This window comes from Symphodus melops (genome assembly GCF_947650265.1).
Source record: "Symphodus melops genome assembly, chromosome: 19".
Classification (NCBI taxonomy): domain Eukaryota; kingdom Metazoa; phylum Chordata; class Actinopteri; order Labriformes; family Labridae; genus Symphodus; species Symphodus melops.
In genome coordinates this window covers 2,513,024-2,537,922 of record NC_136709.1, presented here as the reverse complement: position 1 = coordinate 2,537,922, position 24,899 = coordinate 2,513,024, and the positions used below count along the sequence as shown (strand labels likewise).

Below are 24,899 nucleotides of genomic sequence, written 5' to 3'. Positions count from 1 at the left end.
CATGGTCTGGGTGAATACTTGAATCTGATTTGCTGTGAAATGTCCATTAATTCCCATACATATCAGGAAATAATGCACATGTACATGCTTTAAACTATGAATATGATAAAACAAAATCCCGTTTAATCAAGCAAAATGTAATACATAATGAAAAAAGTCTGGAAAATTTAAAATAATCTACAAATCAACATTCTTAAAAAAAAAAGCTTTCTTTATCATAGTTTGGCAAAAATATAATCTAAATAAAAGACAAAACCTTAGGAATTACTTAAAATAATAAGTAGTGAAGGGTGCATATTATCTTAAAATAAAAAAAAGACTATATTTATGTCCATATATCCATATCTATGTTTCTGTAATGGAGAACAGAATATATTAGTAAATTACTTTTAGTCCAGTCACATTTCAAATTTCAAATTCATCCAGAAAAAAATAATATAGATGCATTCATAGAATAAATGACAAATTAGTATCTTAAACAGTTTATGAAAACATGCAAAATCCAAAATTATCATTTTTACATGTTTTTATTTTAAAGGGACAGATCTTATCAATCAACATTTCTGCTTAGCCAAAAGGCTAATATTAGATATGTTGTTAAAAATAAATTTATTATATAAGTTGAATGAACACCATAAACTTCCATCTTGATAACGGATTCTAGTTTATGAATAGTTATAACTCAAGTGTGTTGATTGACCACGTTCCACTGAATCTTACGTTTCTGATTGGTTACATGCGAGATTCCTTACATCGTGTCGTCCAATCAGCTTCGATGTTTCATGCAGTCTGTGGTATGTTGTCCCCGCCCCCTGAGTGGAGCTGGAGATGACAGTCCGAGAGGAGGAGGAGGAGGAGAGAGAGGGAGCAACAAGTCTGTCTGAGTGAATTAAAACAACATACATCGAAGTACTGCTGATTCATAAACGAGTTCCCCGTTTGGATTTATCTGCTGAGGGAGTACGTGAACGCCTCGGAGACGGAGTGAGTATTTCGATGCGGTCTGTTCTGGTCTGAAGCGGCTTTGTTATCAACAGGTGCCGCAGGAAAGGACCGGGCTAAGCTAGTTAGCTGCTAGTTAGCTGCTAACACAGTAGCATAAAAAAACGTTAAAACGTAAAGTTGTACCCAACCTTTTCAAATGAATTACGATACGTGTTTTTGTTTTTGGGTTAGTAAGAAGGTTCGAGTCAGGGAAATATATTTTAGGTAAGTTGGAAATGACACAAATTATCGTTTTGTTTAACATTTATGTTCGTATACTTGAGGCTTACTTTGATGCCGCGGTGAAGTTGGTTTTAGGTTAGAATGACAGGTTCGCGTCGATGGCTGACTCCAGCATGAACGTCTGTCGAGTATCCAACCTAAAACTAACTTCACCGCAGTTACTGTTGATAGAGTAACAGGCAAACCAAAACAGCTAATGCTACTCACTTTGGCTAGCTGTCAGACAAATAAATAAACCTCATATTTTTTTATAAAGTGAAAAGCTGGCGTTGTTTGTCATCTTAGAGTCACGACAGATTAGTGTGGTTCAACAGTTTCATCTTTTAGGATTATTTAATTAACACAGCATTAACTAAAGATGATAACTTTATTTAGTGATTAACTTTGTCAAGGTTAACTCAGTCTCTCGCTTTAGACAAATAAATAAATGATGTTCAGTGAAGTTAAAAAGTAAAGTTAATCTGTGGTTATAAGGCGTTTGCTTTGACTGTGTAACTTCTGATTAAATAATAATACTAATACAAAGTATTTATATAACACTTAAAAAAAAAGAAGTGTTTAAACAGGTCTTAAAACACACATAAATACACATAAATATGCATACATCCATATAAGTATGCAGCCTTTAAGGCCATAGTAACAGACCACGGTTCATCATTTCGTAAATGTTTTTAACTGTGTATCTGTTGTCTTTGTTTTTATCTGATTTCTTTTCCACTCACTTTTATCGTGTCTCCTGTGTCGCTGTGTCTTTCGACTGAAAATAAAGGTTTTGAATTGAATATCTGTACTTTAAGGCATACACAAATTAAATACCTGACTCATGAGCATTGTCCATCCACCCTGATAAAAAATTGTGACATATGACTAGAAATAGCAACAAAAAGGAAAAATGGTGTAAAAAAAAGAAAAAAAAAGAATATTGTAAAATAAGCCAAAGATTCAGTCCATCAGATGCAAAAGGGAATGCATCTCCAATATTAATATAAAACATAAAGCTCTTGTGAACTCAGGACATGCATGATTACTAAACATCTGTGTAATTATGAAAGGATGTTGTCAAAAAAAACAAATCTGGGCCAGCTTTAAATGTACTTATAGCCTATAGCCTTGAGTCTTATCTCTAATAGAGAATGGTATGTATGTTATTTGCTGTGTAAACACAAGATAACAACAACACTACTGACAGCAGTATTACTGGTTTCTCTGTCAATTTGAACATATCTACCTACTTTAAAGACATCACTGTAAAGGCAGATCCGAAAACTCTCAATATCTAACATGTCACATCTTTTAAAAAGGACGCACCTCATTAGTATTTTGTTTTCTAAACCAAAGTCGGCATTTTGGCATTGAATACCCGAAGTCACAGACGGAGATGATCAGGCAAAACATCAACTTTTATTTTAATCTTCATATCCGTATATTACGCAAGCCCATCAATAGGATACTGTGATGAAGCAAAACTTTAACATATTTGTTTGGCAGGACCAGAATTCATTTGTGCAGTGCAGAAAGTGAAGACAGAAAAGACAGAAAAGAAGCCTGCTGACAACCAAATAATCAGACACAAGGTCTCTCTGAAGTCATCAAACCTCAGTGACTGATTGCAGTGTCATGCTGTGTGCCTGAGGCTTGGTGATAACACTTGGCTGTTTTTGTTGTGTGCTTTGTTTTTGGCAAGCTTGCATTCTTGTTCCTCTTGACAATCACTGTCAATGACCTTGGACAGACCCATCTCAAAATAATTTACAAGAAGAATCTTTGGGGTCAATGTTGCTGATTGCAGTCCTGTCATGTTAGATGAAGGTGTGAACAGAAATGAAGAAGAGTCAAGTCTCATATTACTTTGGGTCAGCAGAGCTGCTACCTGCAGATGGGATGGAAATATAAATAAGTGTGTCAGCATTGGAGATGTTGTGATGCTGTTGTTTCCAGTTAAGAATTGGCTGAGGTGGATTACCCTTCTAAAACTGAAGATGAAGCCAATTCAAAAGTGCAAAAAACTGCAGTTCCTCTATTGTCCACTTGAGGTTCTTTGCATCTGATCCCATTTGAACAGCAGAAGCAAACATGATTGGTTTTTACTACTTCAATGATAATTTAGCCTAAACACGTACATTTTTTAGATATATGGTTTCAGATCTGGGGCGGCTGTGACACAGAGGTTGAGTTAGTCGTCTCTGAACAGAAAGCCTGGGGCTTCAACCCCCAGCTGCTGCACATGTTGATGTGTCCTTGGGAAATACACTTAACCCCAAATTCCTCCAGCTGTATCATAAGCTACTTGTAAGTGTAGAGATAATAATGACAGACTCTTAACATAGCAGCCTCTGCCGTCAGTGTGTGAACGTATGAGTGGGACCTGCAGTTTAAAAAGTGCTTTGAGTGGTCAGAAGACGAGAAAAGCCCTACACAAGTCCATTTATCATTTACTATCTGCATTGACTGAATCAGAATTTTAGGCAGATCTCAGTACTGGCATTGTGCACCGCTGGTTGTGTGCCACATGCTGCTAAATACTGTAAGAGACAGACGAAACCATCAACCAGACGTGTTTTGTTTCCTTTTTTTTTTGTCACCCAAAGGTGACTGATACCAAAAAGTTCCTCATGAAACCCAGCCGTGTCACATGTCAAACCTGTCGAGCACGCTGCTTTTACTGTTATTCTCCTTTATGTGAGAGCTCGACGGTGAAGCTGAACTGTGGGATCTCTGAATATTTATTGAGGTTTGTTTGAAGCCAATACAGTAGTGAATACTTGTCTCTATTTTATTGTAGTTGTTTGTTGCACGTGTAAAGCAAAGCATGAGGCTTGTAGCTTTGTAGAGTTTCACCTAATAGGGTTGGGTTTTGTATTTTGCATATTGTTGGTCGCTGACAGGTCTAGACTTGAGCCTGATTTGAGAGTTCTTGTGTGCGATGAATAGATTGTTTTATACTGGAGGTATATCTTGTGCACTTGATGAACCTTTCCTCTAACTGCAGGCTGTCAGCCTTACCACTAAGATGCACATGCATGTTGTTCACTGTCTAAAGCTGTATAATAAGTAGTGCTGCTACTTTAAAGAGACAATTTGATCCAGTGGAAGGAAAGGGCTCAAGTCAACTAGCATTATGTTAGATTAATGCCCTCATAATCATTTTTCTGTGTTTCATTGTATTCAGGAAAAACAGCGTCAGTGTTCAACGTTACTTACGTTTCTTTTTTTCTTTTTTTTTGCAAAGATCCAAAATCTCTGCAGAGCTCAAACCCCACCTTAAAAAACATGAGCAAACAGTTTTGATAGACACAACATTCAGAGTCGACAAACACTTTAAACCCAACCCTAAAATGTGGGCTCTGTCTCAGAGTAAAGAGTCTATGGTCATATCTGTTAGCATCCCCTAAAGTGTAATTGTTACTCCACAGACAGCAATAACATATATTATGGCTGCCACTAACTACAGGTCAAGAGGCAGTAAGGTGAACTAAATGCAGGTAAATGATCGTGTGATGGTGGCAGCTGATTGCTGAGCTGCTTGTGAGGTGCACTCCTGCACTTTGCTGTATAAGACGGTGTGTAAATACCCCGGGGCTCTCAATCTAAACTGACCTTTAGATTGGCTCTGCTGCCAGGTAAGAGGTCACATCGCCATGGTGACGGGGTCATAGCTGACTTTTACAGATACATGCACACACACAGTGGGCTAGTGGGAAGCAGAGAGGTGAGGACGGGCACATCGGGCCACAGGCCAGACAAATACAGAAAGTCCTCTGTTCTCAGGAATTCTTTCTCTCTCTCTCTCTCTCCCTCTCTCTCTCTCTCTCTCTCTCTCTCTCTCTCTCTCTCTCTCTCTCTCTCTCTCTCTCTCTCTCTCTCTCTCTCTCTCTCTCTCTCTCTCTCTCTCTCTCTCTCTCTCTCTCTCTCTCTCTCTCTCTCTCTCTCTCTCTCTCTCTCTCTCTCTCTCTCTCTCTGTTGCTCACACACTCAATCTCTCTCTTTCTCTCATTAGATCTGAGACCTGATTGGAACCCAAAGTTAGACCACTGACCATCAATGCATGTCTTATGTCGGGATCAGCTTTAAAGCTGGGGCTGATATATTAACCTGGTGGTCAGGTACAATGAAGTGTTCCTGTCTATGTTGATTTAGTGTGTGTTGTGTGTTTGCTGACAGCCTGAAACTACTCAGTGAAAGTGCTTGAACTTGCAGTAATAACGGTCGGGAGTTCACGTCTTCAGAGGCACATATTGAAAAGGTCCCCTCTGTCTTTGAGGCTGTTTCACCTTTAAACATAGATATGTTATTCTAAACATACTGAGCATGCGAGGACCTGATACGTGTGAAAGGTGTGGTGCACGGATTGATGCTTCCATAAATATCTTTATCGTGACTGCACTGCTGCTTCAGTCCAAAATATCCCCCTAAATGTCATTATTCACACAAAAACCTTTTAGAATATGACGACCTAGGTTATTGTTTCCTCTTCAGTATAATTTAATCATTTTATTATTTGAATAGAATCTCAGTGTGCGCTTGTTTTTTTTTTATTTTGGCTCTTTCACTTTCTGTCTGGTACAGGGTGGTACAGCCCATTTTGTGTGTGTGTGTGTGTGTGTGTGTGTGTGTGTGTGTGTGTGTGTGTGTGTGTGTGCGCTGTTGAACACAAGATAAGAGGCAGGTCTGCTTCTGCTCAGTGCCATTGACAGTACACACACACACACACACACACACACACACACACACACACACACACACACACACACACACACACACACACACACACAGACTGACACACCCTTCTTTACTCTTTCTAAATGTTGGTTGCTTTTAAAGCGATTCAGGAACTCTCCACCGTGTCGACTCTTATAGAAACATAAACAGTAACACTTTCACCACTGACTGAATTCAGAGTCTGAAACAGTCAAAAGAAAGGAAGGATTGGATTCATGGAAATGTGAGTCCACTATCTGCAGTTCAAGCAGTAACATAGTTTTATTTCCTTCATTGGTTATCGACTGAGTGGCCTTGATTTGAACGTGATTAGTGTCGTGTTTCTGATGTGATTGCTCTAAGTGTTTGTTTTGACTGAGTTTTGCAGAAACACTGAATGTTTCTTACTTTCCCTTTCTTCTTTTCTTTTTTCTAATATTGATGAGGGTGTGAATTCCCTTTGTTGGCTTTGTTAAATTACTTTATTTTTTTTGGTCTTTTGTTTATCGTTAGGACTGTTAGGACTCTGCACTGTCAATTCATTTTTTCGATGGGCAAAACTGAGATTAAACTGGAGCAGTGTTCATATGTTGAGCATTCAGTTTATTTTGTTGGCTTGAAAGTTACTTAACTCACTCGCTCGCTCTTTTTTTATGACTTTTTTGAGTCATATATTGACACATCGAGGGTATGAATGACTAAACAGAAGATGAACTTTTGTTGATAAGGTTTTTGAAGATTGCTTCAGCCTGCAGGTTGGAAACAGGCTGTGCTTCCTTCAAAATAAAATGTTGGGTAAGGTTTTTATTGGAATTGTAATCTGACTCCTAATCAGTCAATCTGTTGATTATTGAATTGTTTAACAAAATTAAACCACTTACAGAGCATTAACCACTTGACCACAGTAATAACAGGAATTATAACTGAAGCACAGCTCCTGCTGCACCTGTGTCGTGTAAAGAATTATACAAAGCACCTGCTGTTCGGGTCAGATGTACCAGGTTTCCCTCAGAGAAAGCTTCAGCTTTTCATTGTTGCACAACATAAAGAAACAAATTCCTCTCTGAGATAATCCTCGACAGTAAACATTCACACTTAACGCACTCTTTATTCCTGATTTACGTCACGCTTCACTTCACCTCACGTCAACGAGCCGACAACCGCAGGAGGAAGTGGAAATAACTGCTGCCACACCCGCTCATTCATGTCCATGTCAAACTATTGACTTTGTGCTTTTATTGTTGAGATAAGACAGAGGATGGAGTTGGACATCAGGGAGGGACAGTGGGGAATGATATGTGGGAAAGGAGCCACAGATTGGATCTGAAGCTACACCACAAAGCTTCCGGCGGCTTACTTTCAGGGAGTTAACCTCTGACACTAGATTAATATCCCTGTAAAGTGATCAGCCTAAATTCTGCAGATATAAGAATTTGCGTCAAACCGCTTCCGTCCAAATGCAGCCAAAACAGCGTCCGTATTCCTCCACTGCCGGTTGATGCACTTTCAACACAAACCTAGGAACCTTTAGCAAGCATCAGTTTGTCATAGGACCAGTCGGAGTCAGAACAACATCTGTTTGATGTACTATGCATGTGCTATTTTTATGTAATATCTATTTATGTGCTATTTTCAAATTAACGTTCTCAACTTAATTTAGCATCTACTTGAAAGCAGAAACGCATGTAAAAAAACAAAACAAATTCAGGCGTCAAGGGGTTAAAGACAAATTTGCCTCGATGATCATGTCTTCATCAGTTTCTCTCAGCAGGTCTGTTTTAGAGAGCAGCCGAAGGTTTTATGGGTCATTTTAATACTCCTGTTGTAGAGTGTAAAGCTCCTGCTCTGCTCCGAGTACAATGACAACACAGAGGTGGAAGACTGAGGTTCGTTTGAGTGCACCCGGTAAATCAAATTGAATGACAAAAAGTTTAACCTCAATGTGGTCCCATCCAATTCTACAACTTTCATAAACACGTCGACACTTGACACGCTCTTAACAATCACATCATCACCTTTTGAAGTTAAAGTTACACGTCAGGGCGGTTGTTGTACCGAGCAGAGCGGACACCAACACAGGAGGTAAACACAGACAAACAGCTGTGCAGGCTTGAAGGAGGAAAAAACACATTACTGGAGGGTTTCCCCTTCATTCAAAGTGTTTGGATTCCAAAGATATGCTTTGAGCTGTTGCCTCAACAAGACAAAGACAAGTACACACACACACACACACACACACACACACACACACACACACACACACACACACACATTGATACATGCACAGCGGGGGGTAAGCTGTAGCAGCAGATGGTGTGTGTGTGTGTGTGTTTAAGAAAGAGGGGGAGGTTAGGTCATTGCTTATCAACGGTGAATGTGTGTGTGGGTGTGCGTGTTTCTTCTTCAGATAAAGTGAGTAACTGATCTGAGGGATTCGGTAGGAAACGGCTGCAGATCTTCATCAGACTTCAAACAGGCTTTTCCAGCCTAACAGGGTTTAAAAAACTCAAACTTCAGACGACTACAAACACTGATCTGAGGACCGGTTTCACTCACAGTGTGCATCGTTACTCAGGTCGGAGATCGGTTTCTGCTGCACCACACATTTAGACATCTGATCACGTACATCATGGCATACGAACATTTTCACAAGCACGTTTTTACACTTCATCAGTCAGTCACTCCTTTATAGACAGCGTTAAGACGTGATGACTGTCTGAGTGTGGCTGAGCTTGTGCCAGTCAAAGGCAGTGCAAGGTGCTTAAAGTCAGATCAGTCAATAATACCATGCTGATATTGAGAGTTGAAAGTATTGGTAACAGAGTATAACCCTCAGTTACATGTGGATAAAAAGTAAACGTCTTGTTGGGGTAAAACATTGGTTGCAGACATTTTGCTTTCCCTTTGACGTCACACACTCTGCTCGCTGTTAAATAATCATTTTTTTATTATTTCAGGATCATTGAGCTGAAACTTGTTTTTTGGGGAAGCTAACCGGTGCTGATGTCAGATCAGATTTTTGCTCCTTGTCGTCTTATTGTCGCCTTGAGCCCTTTAAATAAATAAAGAAGAAACCAGATTCGTGCAGTGGCTTCCTAACTTGCAGTATCCAGATCTCTTCCTGGCATTTAGTTGTCTGTTTATTGATGAAGTTTAAGAGTGTTATCATCTAAGAGGTGTGTGTTTATCCAGCACTCAGAGTCATGTTCATGTTCATGTGGACATGATCTGAGTTTGTTTATCTTTTCTTAGTAGCTGGTGCTCCCTCAGGACGACCTCCAGTCGCTTGTTTTTCTTGCTTCAGGCCTCTTAATGGGCCTCAGTTTGATCCCTACTTTGTTGCTGTCCCACCCTCGCAGAGTGTTAGCGGGCTGAAGTTTGTTATTGTAGGTGGAAGGTAAGCCCTCCAGACGAGCTGCTCGAATCCTCCCACACGTCTCTCTCACTGAAGGCTCTTTATCGATGTTTTAAGGCTCCAGTGGCTCTGAGACAGAAACTCGGTCAGACACCAGTTTCACTTCGTTCCCCTGCTGCTCAGTGCAGTGTCTGCAGGTTGGCTGAACAGCCAAGTACTGTGTGGTATAGTTTGTTTTATATCGTCATTGATGTAACCAAAAAAATAGTACTCCGACAGAGGTCATTCTGAAACATGCATCATGTGACCATCTGAAGCCTAAACGTTTCTGAACCGAGTCGTGTTTTTCTTTTTGGTGGGCGGGGACGTGACCAAGATGGTGGAGCGTTAACCTGTCTGCCGTTTTAATGTCTCAATCACACTCTGATTAAACAGATAGGATCGACGAACAACGGGGAGACTACGAGAGCCTTCTCTCAGCGGCCTCTCCTGAAGCCGCTCTGAAGAGGCTTTTCAGTCACGTCTAATGAAAGATGTGACCACTTGAGACACGGCTGGAAATCATGCGTGCTGCCTCGACAAAACACGTAGAGGAAACAGACATACAAAGCACAATACCTCCTGGGTTTGTTATATTTTTTTTTTCTTCTTCTCTCTGTTTAGTAAAAGCAATAATATGTCCAGCGTGCGTTTCCGGAGGATTGCTCTGAGATTATCTTGCTCTCTTGGTGGGGAAATAAATTTGTCTGTTGGACCCCGGGCAGCAGAAGAACATTTTTCCAATGGATAAAAAGGATTCATGAAAGGTTTTTTTTTGTTTTTTTTGTTAGAAATTTCACGTTTTTATACAGTCAACTTGACGTTTGAGGCAGACTGTGCCTTGATAGTTTAGGGAGGAATTAGAGTGTAAACAAACTAAAGAGAAGTTCACTGTTCTGACTCAGAGAATGTGTTCATGCACCAGTGAGTAAAACGCTCCTGTGAAGTGAAACTAAAATGTCAAGTTTGAATGGAGAGCTGAGATGTAGTTCAGATTGATTTGTAATTGTGTGTTGAATTTAAGCAGAGACTGTGCTGTAGCTTAGCTCAGGGTTTCCCAAGCCTTTCAGCTCGTGACCCCCACCATGAGGGGTCAGCAGCAAACGGACACTTGAAGGATTATTGACACCTCGCTCCATCTCACTCAACTACGGTTCTGTCTTTAATTGATATCATTTCACAACAACGAGTCATAAATGCTATTTGACATCATTTAAAATAAACGTGTTTTGAAGGCATCGCCCCCCCTGTCACTCGACTCACCAGGGGGTCTCAGCTCCCACTTTAAGAACCACTTGTTTCAACTCAATTGAATCCATTGTTTGATTGTATGTGTTACTTACCGAACATGAAGTGTGTGTGTGTGTGTGTGTGTGTGTGTGTCGCTCACACAGAAATATTGAAACGGTCACACACGGAGACAAACTCCCTGCCCCCATCAGAGGAATTTTGTTCCCAGGGCCGCCTGGCATTCCTCACTGCTGCATCATGGGACCTCTGGTTGTGTGTGTGTGTGTGTGTGTGTGTGTGTGTGTGTGTGTGTGTGTGTGTGTGTGTGTGTGTGTGTGTGTGTGTGTGTGTGTGTGTGTGTGTGTGTGTGTGTGTGTGTGTGTGTGTGTGTGTGTGTGTGTGTGTGTGTGTGTGTGTGTGTGTGTGTGTGTGTCTGTCCTTCCATTGTTTGTTTGTGTGTGTGTGTGTGTGTATGTACAGTCCTGCTGGTAGGAGATAACATATCAAACACTGGGCTGTTGTTGTGGTACTGATAGATAAGGCATCCATCCATCTCTCACCTGTTTATCTCTCTCTCTGTCTCTCTGTCTCTCTCTCTCTCTCTCTCTCTCTCTCTCTCTCTCTCTCTCTCTCTCTCTCTCTCTCTCTCTCTCTCTCTCTCTCTCTCTCTCTCTCCCTCTCCCTCTCCCTCCATTAATTTCTACCTTGCTCGCCCGCACTTGTTCCTCCCTCTGTTTTCTCATCCATGCACTTTCCTCTCCCACCTCCTCCCTACATATATATCTGTGTGTGTGTGTGTCAGGGGGACCACCCGGCTGCTGACAAAGCCGTTGCCATGGTTATTTAAGCAGAGTGGGGGGTTGTGATGACGTTTTTCTCCCTGAACTCAGAGAGTGATAGAGAGGTAGCCACCACTCGACGCACATTCAGGGAAAGTGAGTGTGTCGTAAAGTCGTCCGATTATTCACCTGAGAACAGCTTCAACACTCTGCAGCAGTCCATGCTGATTATCAGCCTGTCAAACAGTTACCCATTTAGCACTCTAACTGGGTCAGACTGGGAACCAGCAGCCTATAAACAGCAGAGTCAGTCATCCAGTAAGTTCATAAACAACCGAGTGAAGCAGTTTGGAAACTCTGGACATTTTCTCAGATCTTTTATCATTTAAGTTGTGTTGAGTGCAGAGAGATGGATACATTCAGAAACAGCCTGCGTTTTCACGGTTCTGTGCACAGCGTGCGGCCCGAGCTGAACATCTGAAGAAGAGACTTCTTCCTCTCCAATGTTTTAATCGCAGCTTGTGTGAGGGCTTTCTGTTTACAAACGCGTCACAAAAGTCTGAATTCATTTTTGCAAATGCAAATATTACCTGATAACAGCCGCGGTACAATGGCCACGCTGTCACACAGTTTATTGTAGGTGTAGCGTGATGGAGCTCAATCTAGTGATCAGTCACCTCAGAGGACTTTGATCTGTTTGGATTCTTTAAGAGACATGTTGCAGACTCATGTTTTATGCCTCAATAACAAATAAATAAACAGTAATTAATAATTTCAGGGTATTATCAGCAAAAAGTCAAACAGAATAAAATCATTGTAATATCAAACACGTATATAACATGCAGATTGTTGACTTAAAGCATCTTGAAGTCATTCTTAGTTAAGACACAGATATTGATCAGTGTGGCCGATCGTCGTGTTATTGAGCCGTTTCCATCCACGTGGGTTCATTTTAATCACTGAGTCTTGGTAAATATTAAATAAACTGTTATTATCAATCAGTCATTTATGTGGTTCACTGAAATAAGTTGATTAAACGGAAGTAATGAGCTCATGTTTCTGCTCTGTCCTGCAGGTGAAGGTATCATGGCCGCCCAGTTCACTGAACTGCCCTCCTAGACTTACCTCAGATTAAGATATACACACCGTAACATCCCTGGAACCATCACTTTTAGTGACTTGTTAGTGTGTGTGAGGGATGACGACCTCCCATCTGAACGGCCATGTTGCTGGGGAGGGAGGAGGAGGAGGAGGGGGCGATGAAGAGCTGAGAGGAGGAGGACAGCACAGGGAAATGGCCGTCGACTGTCCTGGAGAGCTGGGGAGTCGAACGCTACCGGTCCGTCGATCCGCACAGCTGGAGAGGATTCGACAACACCAGGTAAGAAAACACACTTATTATTATTGTTATTATGATTATTATTGTTATTATTCCACTTATTGAAATGAAAAGGTAAAAAAAACCATGCAAGTCAAAAGTCTGTATGAAGTCTATGTAACAGTAACCACTGTGTCTGAAACCACTGAAGCATTAAGATGACTGTTACATAACAGTCAGTGCAGAGTCTTCACATCTCAACAGCTGATTTAAAAAAGTATTTAAAACTCTGGACGTTGGCTCTTTTTTAAAGTACTGCTTTTTTATGCTTTAACTCCTAACGAACCGTTAGCTGAGCTCGTTAGAGGGCTACGCACAAACTCGGAGAACCGGAGTTACATCCAGTAACCAAACGCAGCACTCTGTAACAGAGCTTCAGTTTTCAGCTCCAGACGACATGACACTTTACTGTTTCCTCTTATCTAAAACAACCAGCTGATCACTGTCACACTTTGCACTAATTGGTGTGTGTGCTGTGCATCTGTTTGAATTCACAAAGTGTAAAGAGAATAAAAGGAACACTTTTTTATGTTTTATTTTTATGTTTCACATTTAACATAAAACATTTAACACATCTGAATGTGATTGTGTTAAATGTGATTTAAACACAGCAGGTTTTTAGCATTTGTTAATGTGCGTTTTAAAATCTTTGGGGATAAAATACTAATATTTACTGTACGTGGGCTCTAGTGGATTCATTTATTCTGTCCTAACTTTTAGACCTTGTTGTTATGATAACAGACATTTACAAAGGAATTTACTGTGAAGGATTTAGAGGCTGGATGGTGAAGTCTGGGTTCTTCTGGGTGTTTCTGAAAGTGTGTTCAACGGTTCACATGTCTGTTTTACAAAAGATTAATTTGTGTGTGTGTGTGTGTGTGTGTCAGGAGGATCTCCGTCGTCGCAGAGAGGAAGAGGGTCGGCAGCTGGACCTGAATGCCTCGCTCAGACTCCGGAAGCTCTCCCAGAATCCTCACATCGGCATCGACAACCCCACATTCCTCCAAGACACACCGCAGCAGCCAGCGCTCGGCAGCCAGCACACGCAAGCACTGCTCGGTAACACACACACACACACACACACACACACACACACACACACACACACACACACACACACACACACACAGACAGGTTGGAGAAAAACAGTGTTAATCTCTCAGCAGGAAAGAGAGAATCGGGGGGGTTAGGAGATGATTTTAAAAAAACATGATTTATTTATTTTTTTAAAGGAGAAAAGAAAGCGAGCTTTAGAGAGAGTAAGACATCTGTGAGGAGAAGGAATGTAAAGGTTGAGATTGCGCCGTCAGGGAGGGAATTCCTCAGAGAGGGAGAGAAGGACACGAGAGGCTCTTCAGGGCGACTTAATTAAAAGTTTGTGAGGGGTGGAAACAAACACAAACAGAAACACGCAAAGTAGGACAAAAGGCTTGAGCAGGAAATGAGATGCTGTCGCTCATGGACAAATTAAAAGCATTCAAAGGTGTGATTAAACTTGGCTCCTTTTGTTGGTTTACATACTTTTGGTTCTACAGGACAAATAAGTACAAACCCTTTTCTAACGGTGCGCACAGAGGCTAACTGAGATCAAGACCATAAATACCACAGAACCAGACCATCATCCAGTGTGCAGGGGGGCATGTCACCCATTTAAACTGGAACAAACTGGAACACCGGCGTATCTGGGCGATAAAAAAACTTTATGAATGAACTGAAGTTATTTGTTGTTTTGAGTATTCGGAGACGAGACATTCAGAGTATGACCACACTAAGTAGTTGTAAAATGTGTGTGTCTCCAGGACAGGCTGCAAAACAATCAAGTGTTTAAGACGCACTTGTAAAAAGTTGACTGCGTCCTATGTACCAGTGTGACCAGTATACCAGTATAAAAATCAGTGCGCCTTTATTGCTGTGTGCAGCCACCACCATTAAAGTGTCTGAGAAATCCCCCAAACACTAGCTCAAGTTCACCTCACCCCATTGACAAAAATGTACATTTATCTTCCACTGAATCCAACAAGTAGTTTAACTTGTTCTAACCAACAGTTTATAGACAAAGTCATAAGAAGAGACCTGTTTTTGTGTGGTTCTCTGGATATTAAATAAAAAAAGAACTTCCCATCACATAAAGCTTTTAGGTCGCTCTTTTCAAAGGGACCCTACTCTTGTCTCTCTCTCTCTCTCTCTCTCTCTCTCTCTCTCTCTCTCTCTCTCTCTGCTGGTCTGGACCCCCTCTGCCTCGATAAGTGTTATTTTACATCAGACTTTTTTACATGTAACTGGATGATGACGGCATCAAGAACAGGAAGTCCTCTGTTCTGTTTTTATCATTTATATCCTGTAACAGCAGCTTCTTGTATCTGTAGGGATGCTTTCACTGTTTTAGTCAAATACGAGGATGTGACTGTTTGTGTGTTTTCCTTGCAGAGTTGGAGGAGTTGCTGCTGTCGCTGAAGCAGGTCCGCGGTTGCCTGTCTGACCAGCAGAGTCACAATGACGTCGAGCTGGTTCTTGCACTATTAAACAAGGTAATATAAAGTTCATCAGAAGGTCAACATGTGATTGTGCTGCTTTAAAAAGACTCTGTGTGTCTGAGCTCAGGAGAGGATTCTGATACAGACTTTGAATTATTCCTGGAATTATAAATGCTGATGGGCAGTATTTCATGCTGCTATTAGATATTCTTATGAGGGATATAATATATGCCCAAAGCTAACAAATAATTCAGCGTTTCTGCTGGAACATTGTGCCCCCTGTCAGGGGACTGAAAGCCTCGAAAAACAGGAACCTTTTTCAAAAATCACAAACTTTCTTAGTATTTCTTGGAAGGTAACCTCATTTTATTTCTGCTTTCACTGGAGTACTGATGAGTGATGACGAGTTCAGTCTGAAATATGAATAATGAATGAGTTGTATCTGGAGAAATGTGGCTGACGTTGTATTATAGGCTAACAGTGAAAAAAGGACCTTTTACTTTGACGTTGTCCAAACTACGACTGAACGGATAAAAAAAGGGTTTCCTTGTTGAAACCAAAACCAAAACTGATGACCCAAAAAAAACAAAAAACAAATCTGGTTTCTGACCAGGTGTGTCAACACTTTCCTCAGCGTTGGAGGGTGACGATGAAATCAGTCCCAGAGGAACACGTCTGCTGTGATCTACTGTTAGCCAGTTAGCATTTATGTGCTCAGATGTAATCTCTTTATAACGTGTGTGTTCAGACGTCTGACAGCAGAAACAACTTAATGTTGTGTTGTGCAGATGTGAAACACGGTTTGAGCGATCACGATGTTTAAGAAGCTTAGGTTGAACAATAAAGACAATGATTACAATAATGACAGTAATGATGTCATCACAGCGAGACAGGAATATTAGCTGGCGATGATGGGGATGACGTGTTTGTCCCCATGATGTTTTTTGGAGATTTGTAAGTCATCATGGATCTTTTACTAAATGAACTCTGATTGATGGTTCTGTCTCGTCTTAATCGGGTTTTTGTTCTCTTGCAATTTGAGATCTGTATGTTAGTTATTTGTTAATTAGGAAAGAACAAATAACTAACTAAATCTCTGTTTGCAGAGTGTCCCGGCCCAGACGGGCTGCAGCACAATTAACAACAAACAGCCAAACTTACAAATACACACAATAAAAAATTAGACTTTAAAAGACACTAAAGAGCAAATGTTTGTCCAAATCATCCTCGAACACATCAGGGACAACATCTGTATGTTGGTATTTTACAGCATGCATAATATTTCGAATCCCTAAATGTTAAAAATATCATTCAGCTCCTCAGATTGCAGCAGCACAAACATGTGACAGGACTCTTTGATTCTCTCTCATGAGTCGGTCGTGCTCAGAGCGGTTGTCACTTTTGAATATTCAGTTTAATAATGAGTGAGGCACCGTCACGCTTCGTTAGCTACCAATGCTCGACCTTCCTTTGTTTCTCTCCAAGAGAGATGAAGCTTTTCAAAACTCAGTGGAGATAATAACAAATTAAAAGAGCTTGCATGAATAGAAAAACAAAACCACTCGTAGGGTTTATTTGCAGGAGGAGCTGGACGTGCAGCAGGATATTCACCTCGAGCCACCAGGAGAGGGCGCTGACCTTTATATCCTGTGACTACAGTCGGTGCAGCGACTTCTCCGATCTCTGTTAAACGTCTGTGTTACGTTTTCTTTTCTCCGTCATATTCTCCCCTCTGTTGTTGATGTTGTGATTCTGTCTGACGACACGCATTGAGATAAAGACACTGTCATTATAGCGTCGTAGAGTGGACTCTGTTGCTAATCGTACTTCCCCCTCCCGACTGATGGGGATCGTCTCCTGCTGTGAGGAGTGAATGTGAACAGACATGATGGAGATATGTTCAGTGCAGTGCAGATGAGAAAACAGCTTTTGGCTTCACAGTTAAACACTTGAACATGTTTGTGCAGGTTTTTATTTTCATTGAATGTGTTGTCTGTAATCGAACAGACCATAATAGTTTCTCTTCTCCCTTTTCAGTCTGATTTCCAGTCAGCGCTGAAGATCCATAATGCAGTGGCCACCAGCATGCACCGACCGTCTCCTCCTTACCCTCACACTCAGCAGGCTCTCCAGCTGGCCATGGAGGTAACGCTTCACTTCCATTCACCTTTTTATTCTGTAAGTCCAGCACTGAAGTGTCTACAACACGACCATTATTCAAGCTTGAGTAAACAGGTGACCAGTGGGAGGTAAAATAACATCAGAATGAGTGAAGCTGCATGAGAGCGAGGGCTTGTGTTTGTGAAACAGCCCCGCTGGAAGAACTTATCAATGTTTACTTAATTTGCTTTTTACTCAATGAACTCTGACATAGAACTTCGAACAAAGGACGTAAAAACTATTAAATGAATCAGGTCTTTGCCGGTGCATGAAAGAAACAGTGCCACAAGTGTTTTCCCACATATAGCCCAAGTATGTGTCCAACCTGTTCTAATTTAATGTGTCATTTAGAGAGAGAGAGAGAGAGTGTTCACTGTCCATACAGCCCTTTAAAAAATGCACTGCATTATTCTGTGGGAGTCAGCGATGGCCAGAAGAGGGATAAATGAGTTAGTTTCCCCTCCACCATTGTGGTTGATATCTTGGTGTTTGTCCTCTGAGGACGCTGTGGTCTTTAAAGGGCTGAACTGTTTTGGAGATGCTCGAGAAGAAAACAGTTAGTGGACACATGACGTTTTCTAAAGCTTTGTGCTTTTTACTGAGACTTTCAGGATTTCAAAGGTTTGAAAAAAATGAAAGATAAGTCAGGTTTCTCTGTGATTTCCCCCCTCTTTATCAGAAAGGTTAAAGACCGTACGTATTGAACACATTTGACCCTCGTAGTCGTGAGTGCTCCATGCTGTGTTCAAGCAAGGAGCAGTCTGAGCGACAGAACGTCTCGTGCAGTGATTTGTGTCGTTGGCTGTTAGCTGGGTTTACAGCTAAAACAAACTAAAGATGGCGTCACTATCGAGGGGCCTTTCTCTATTCCCTCCCTGCACACTCGAACTCTGTTCACCTGCTCGTTTCGTTAACATCTGCACAAAGTTAAACGCCCAAAATAGTTTGATCATAGAGGTGTCAAAACTCCAAAAGTGAACATTTTATCCATTTGATTTCGATAATATTATATCTCACACAGTGATGTAAGTCATGATGATGCTGATCATGTATATGTTGCCATGGTTACAGGTCAGAAGTCTCATCCAGCCAGCTCAGAACAAAGAGGGACTCGAACTCCAAAGCCTGCTGTCAGACACACACATCCAGGTGGAAAAACACACACACACACACACACACACACACACACACACACACACACACATTAAACTGTCTGAGCATCTAGAAGTGACTGATGTGTGTGTTGTGTGTGTGTGTGTGTTTTGCAGTCGCTGCTCCTGGCTCATGACAGCATAGCAGAGAGGGAGATGCAGCCTGAGCCGCTGCCCGCCCAAGGAGAAACTCTGACCCAGTGGGGAGGAGAGACTGTCAAGATCGTTCGCATAGAGAAGGCTCCAGACATACCACTGGTAAGACACGCACAACCGCACAGTCTCACACACACACACACACACACACACACACACACACACACACACACACACACACACACACACACACACACACACTCTCAGCTGCTCTACTTTCTCCCAGCAGTCAGTGTCGATTAGACGGAAACTTTAAACGTAGAGATATTTAAAAGATTTCAGGTGTGTTGCTGGAGGAGAGTGGAGGCTTCAGTATTTCTCATTTACTGAATTATTCTCATGAAGCTCGTCTCTAAATACTCGACACAAGCTGATGAAAAGTTGCACGTTTTCGCTTACGTTTAATCAGTTTCTCCGTTTGTCCTGCAGGGGGCGACTGTTCGTAACGAGATGGAGAGCGTGGTGATCAGTCGAATCGTCAGAGGGGGAGCGGCTGAGCGGAGCGGATTGTTATCAGAAGGAGACGAAATACTGGAGATCAACGGGATCGAGATCAGAGGGAAAGACGTCAACCAAGTGTTTGATATTCTTGTGAGTGTTTTAGAGTTCAATGCCGACCTTTTAAACTTTGATTTGATACGAGCAAAAACGTCAGTCTAAGGCGTCCTATAATCTGTACTGAAGGGTTGGCCAATGTGCTCGATGGCTGCTGCCCTTAAAAATATGACTTCAGATCCTGAATTTCTCAAAGCTTTGCCACCTTCAAACTTTTATCAATTTAAAATGAATGATATCCAAAAGTACCAACAATTGACAACCTCAAAAAAGTAGTTGACACAATTATGAAATGTGATTTTTTGGGGGGTTTTTTTGTTTTGTTTTGTCTAAACACAATAAAAGCAAAAAGGCCAAAATAAGTTAAAGTAAAGTAAAAAATTATTTGTGGGAATCAAAAGTTTTTCGTCAATGACGAGTTTTACTTCTTCTTCTACCCCTTTTATCCCGACCACACACACTTCACATTTCTTCACAGTCCTCTCACAGTCTTCTCTTCTGTATTTCTGTGTTTTGTGTCTGCAGGCGGACATGCACGGCCTCCTGACCTTTGTGCTTATTCCCAGCGCTCAGAGCAAACCTCCGCCCGTCAAAGAGAACGTGGTGAGTACAAAATATGTGACGTTTCATGACTTAAAAAAACAAATAAAATACAACCATATTTCGTCAAACCTTTCGACTTTGTGTAAATCGTAAATAAAAACAGAAAGTGATGATTTGCAAAATAATGGGCTTATTTGTAACCTCATATTTAATTGTAAATATATCACAAAGACAGCAGGTTGAATATTGAAACTGAGATTTGATCCCAGGAACATGTTTTAAGACGTTAAGCTCTCTGGAGCCTCTTCTTTCAACATGTTTTTTTTCTGTGATTTTGAAAGTATTTTCCATTCTTACTTGTTGTGAGATCAGAGTCTCCTTTGTCTTATCTTTTATTATGCCACAAACATTTTCAATGGGTGACTCCGACTCTTCGACTTCACAGCCAGGCTGTTTCACAACGTGGCTTAAATCCTCTTTGTGAAATAAGTTAGTCCTTTACTATTGTGCAGACCTGTTTCTGTGCTTCAGTAATATTGCAGATGTTACAAATATGCAGGTTAGCCAAGACTTGCTGCTCTAATGCTGCTCTTCTTAAAGCGGGGGAAACTGGAGCAAACCAAACAAACAGGAGTTGATGCTATGGGGCGATCCTTGGCGTGGCAGAGTCACTGCACTTTTAGTTTCAGTGTTTGATATTTTCTCTCTGTGCTGTTTTCAGTGTAACATGAGGTTTTACAAGTAATCTCATTCTGTCTTTATTTACATTTTACTCATTGTTTAAATTTGAGGTCATGTTGAAAGATTTTTTACCCTGCTGGAAATATGAACCGACTCTGATCTCATGTCATGACTCGTTGTCTCTCTTCGTTCCTGTCTAGATCCATGTGAAGGCCCATTTTGACTACGACCCGTCAGATGATCCCTACGTGCCGTGCAGAGAGTTGGGCCTGTCCTTCCAGAAAGGAGACATTCTCCACATCATCAGCCAGTCGGACCCCAACTGGTGGCAGGCGTACAGGGACGGAGACGAGGACAACCAGCCTCTCGCTGGGCTGGTACCAGGTACTTCTGCCTCTCTCTCTCTCTGTGATCAATCAATCAATCAATCTTTATTTGTATAGCGATGGATGGAGGATTCTGGAAAAGAGTTTGGAGACCTTAAAGTCAACCTGTTGTTTTCTCACAGGGAAGAGTTTCCAGCAGCAGAGAGAAGCCATGAAACAAACGATAGAAGAAGACAAGGAGCCGGAGAAGTCTGGTCAGTTCCTCTCCTCACCTCTGTCATTCATCTCCATCAACCATCACTCTGCTGATATTTCCTCGATGAACCATCTGAGCTATGAAATGCTTTACAGAGCGCCCCAGTGTGGGAGTGATAAGATGATGCCTTTAAATGTTATTGTTTAGTCAGTTTGAACACCAACATGTTCGTAATAAACAGAGAGAAGGTGGAACACTTGATGTCAGAGCACAGCGACAACTTCAGTGTTTCTGCAGTTTACTGGAGTTCAAGAATTGTTGTCAAACACTCGAAACAGTGTGTGTGTGTGTGTGTGTGTGTGTGTGTGTGTGTGGGTGTGGGTGTGGGTGTGGGTGTGGGTGTGTGTGTGGGTGTGGGTGTGGGTGTGTGGGTGGAACAGGCTCGTGTTGAAGTGCTATTTTTCTTTTTGATGAATACACATCAGGTTGAAAGTGTTTCTGCTCGTACACAGGGAAGCTGTGGTGTGCGAAGAAGAACAAGAGGAAGAGGAAGAAGCTGCTGTACAACGCTCACAGAAATGATGGTACGAGCTGTCTGGATTCGCACCCCTCTCACTTTTCAACATTTTCCTCCAAGCTTTCTGTCTTTGGACTTTTCTTTTTAAATTCTGTTTGTGTTTGGTTCCTCCTCTCCGTTGGTCCAGATGTCGAGAACGAGGAGATTCTCACCTATGAGGAGATGGCTCTGTACCACCAGCCGGCCAATAGGAAGCGGCCGATTGCTCTGATTGGTCCAACCAGCTGTGGCCAGTCGGAGCTCAGACAGAGACTGCTCAACAACCAAGCAGAACGCTTCGCTGTAGCTGTACCTCGTAAGACTAAGATACACACACACACGCACACACACACACACACACACACACACACACACACCTTACGCTGTACTCTATCTTCCTGTGGCTATACAATACTAACGTGTGTGTGTGTGTGTGTGTTGTAGACACTACACGGAATCGCAGAGCAGAAGAGGTGAGCGGTCGAGATTATCACTTTGTGTCTCGTCAGACGTTTGAGGCCGAGCTGGCAGCAGGTAAATCTACAACACGTCTTCAGTGTCTCACAGCTTCTGTGTGTGTGCGTGCATGCGTGTGCGCGTGTGTTCGGATTTTGACTTTTTGACACACTGCTCTGAGAAAATGGATTTTCTATGCAGGTTTTTTTTTCAAATATCTTCGGCCCTTCAGCCGGGGAGTAAAAAGACTTAAATTCACATTTTCAGATTTTACAAAGTATAAAGTGGGAGGTAACTTTTGTTCCTATAAAATACGATTTTATCCTCTTAAATATTTATATGAGATTTACTTCTTTATGTCACTTAAAAAAACTGTTTAATCAAAGAAAAAATCCTGTGATTTCAATTTAAACGAACACCACAATCTCATGGAGAATAAAAGTTTAATTTAAACTGAAGTAAATAAGAATCAAGCAGGATGAGTGAGTGATCAAAAAAGGAAAGTAACCACGTATGCAGTTACTTTGAGCTTGTGATTAATACTGTTTTAAATCAGCTGACTGGCCTGTTTACAACATTACAGTCTTGTCTGGCACATCCAGCGTTGTCGAAGTTGTGTTTTCGTCCCTGTATAAATAAAAAGACTGAACAGGTCAGCACTGGAAGCAGATGTGAAATAACACGGTCCTCTTGTTTTCCTCCTCAGGGAAGCTGATCGAGTCTGGAGAGTTTGAGAAGAACCTGTACGGGACGAGCACGGACTCAGTGAGACAAGTCATCAACACTGGAAAGATCTGCGTGCTGTGTCTGCACACTCAGGTGGATCCACGCTCATGGGCTGACGACGTCACAGCATGACATGACAACATACACACTCTAACTCTTTGTGTCTGCGTGTTCTCAGGCTCTGAAGGTGCTGAGGAGCTCGGACCTGAAGCCTTACATCATCTTCATCGCTCCGCCCTCCCAGGAGAGACTCCGAGCGCTCCTCGCTAAAGACAACAAGAACCCCAAGGTTTGTTTACTCTCCGTCTGAAGTGGAGCTCCCCGCTGTTTACAGCTCCAAAAAGGTTTGCCTCACTAATGTGTGTGTGTGTGTGTGTGTGCAGCCGGAGGAGCTGCGTGACATCATCGAGAAAGCCCGGGAGATGGAGCAGAGCTGCGGCCACCTGTTTGACGCCGTCATCGTGAACACGGACCTGGACAAAGCCTTCAACGAGCTGCTACGACTCATCAACAAACTGGACACTGAGCCGCAGTGGGTGCCCTGCTCCTGGCTGCGCTGAACACACACACACACACACACACACACACAGAGCAGGCGTAGAGTAGAGGAGGGAGTTCACGTTTGTAGAGAATCGAACTAAGTACAGCAGAGTATCAGGGCCAGCGAGCGGAGACGTTCAACAAGACAAAGTCGTTTTCCTTCAGCTCATGAGATAAAATAACATTTAAAAGACAATATGGTCACGTGACGCTTAATCATAACTGCCTTTCATTTCCTTTAAACTGACTCAAACTGGACGTGAGCTTTTCTTTAGTCTGCTGCCTCGAGCTCCTCCAGTGTTCTGAATTATTCATCACTCAATGTTTAATTGAGTGTCGATATCAGATAACCTGTGATCTAAGACGGGGAACCCCACCAGTGTTAGTACATGAAGTATCTCTCCGTCAGCTAGCTGACCGGTTCTTCTTGTTCATTTCTGACGTATCAAGTCAAACGCCTTTGTCCGAAATATGTTCAACGATTCTCTGGAAGTCCGACATTCATCCGCCCAAAGTGTCACTGCGATCACGTTGCGATTTTCTCAACTCAAAACCAACACCTTCTTGTTATATTTTATTTTGCATTATATTCAAGTAGGACTCGGGCACGATGAACGTTATTATAAAAGTCTTAATAATTATCTGTGATTGTCAAATAAATGAAAGAATTTGTTCTTATTCGATTCTTTTCCTTAAAATGTTCAAACATTCCTCGTCTGAAGCTCGTCACCCTCCGACTTGTTGTTACTTTATTCATCATCCAGTGTTTTAATAAGGCTGTGAAGGGACTTCACACTCCTCGTGATCAGATTACAACTCGTGAACTTTCTCTCCCAACAAAACAACGACTTGCTTTTATCGGTAAAGTAAAAACATTTAGACGTTTTTCTTGTAGTTTAGACTTTATTCACTTTTTAATATCTCAGGTTGGAGTTGTTTGTTTTTTCTGGCCCTGATACTCTGTTGCACTGCTGAGAATAACAAACAATCAGACACTTGTCGAAAGTATCGACCTCGACGCACTGTAATGACGTTTTGTAAAACTCTAAACAAGCTGATCTCAGAAGTTACGTCTGTGCTTCTCCGTGTTTTTATTCAGACACTGATCTCCTTTTCTTGAGACCGAAATGTGGACCTGGAATCTTTCTGTTTTTTTTTTTTTAAATCCTGTTTGTGCTTGTTTTCTCCCACCTGTTGGGCCTCATGATGCATCATCCTGTGATCATTTCAACGAGTATGATTCAAAATATTTAAATTATTTTTAACTTCTAGCAGTGCTGAGACTCGCTGTAATCACTTGATTTTGTATTCAAATAACATGAAACACTGAGCCGCCGCATTTACTGCGATTTAAGAACACACACACGCACACACACACACACACACACACACACACTTTCTCTTAAGTCTGGTGACCGTGCTTTTAATTTATAGCCTGAAGCTCTGCAGCCTTCTAACCGTGTGACTGACTGACTCTCCTGTTTAATGAACACTATTTATCATGTTGTTGTTGGACAAAGCAGATCTGACACATCTCACAAGTCGTATTTCAAGGTTAAACAAAGTAGCATGCTGAAAGGATCAGATAAAGTTTCATTCATTCATTTAGCAGGAAACGCGCTGCGTAAGGTTGTTGTCAAAAAGTTTTTTTTTTAAAAAGGGATACTCTGAAA

General features: G+C 41.7%; 1 protein-coding gene across 1 annotated transcript; it reads left to right on the top strand.

Moving 5' to 3' along the window:
• Positions 1–792: 792 nt before the first annotated feature.
• Positions 793–24,873, top strand: pals1a (protein associated with LIN7 1, MAGUK p55 family member a). The gene is made up of 17 exons (XM_079369979.1): positions 793–984; positions 12,404–12,709; positions 13,594–13,765; positions 15,134–15,234; positions 17,218–17,325; positions 18,412–18,489; positions 18,609–18,749; positions 19,077–19,238; positions 19,728–19,805; positions 20,627–20,810; positions 20,935–21,006; positions 21,461–21,532; positions 21,653–21,820; positions 21,949–22,038; positions 22,667–22,779; positions 22,865–22,975; positions 23,070–24,873. Exons 2-17 carry the CDS (start codon positions 12,527–12,529, stop codon positions 23,244–23,246), a joined length of 2,010 nt encoding a protein of 669 aa, XP_079226105.1. The 5' UTR covers positions 793–984; positions 12,404–12,526; the 3' UTR covers positions 23,247–24,873.
• Positions 24,874–24,899: the final 26 nt, after the last annotated feature.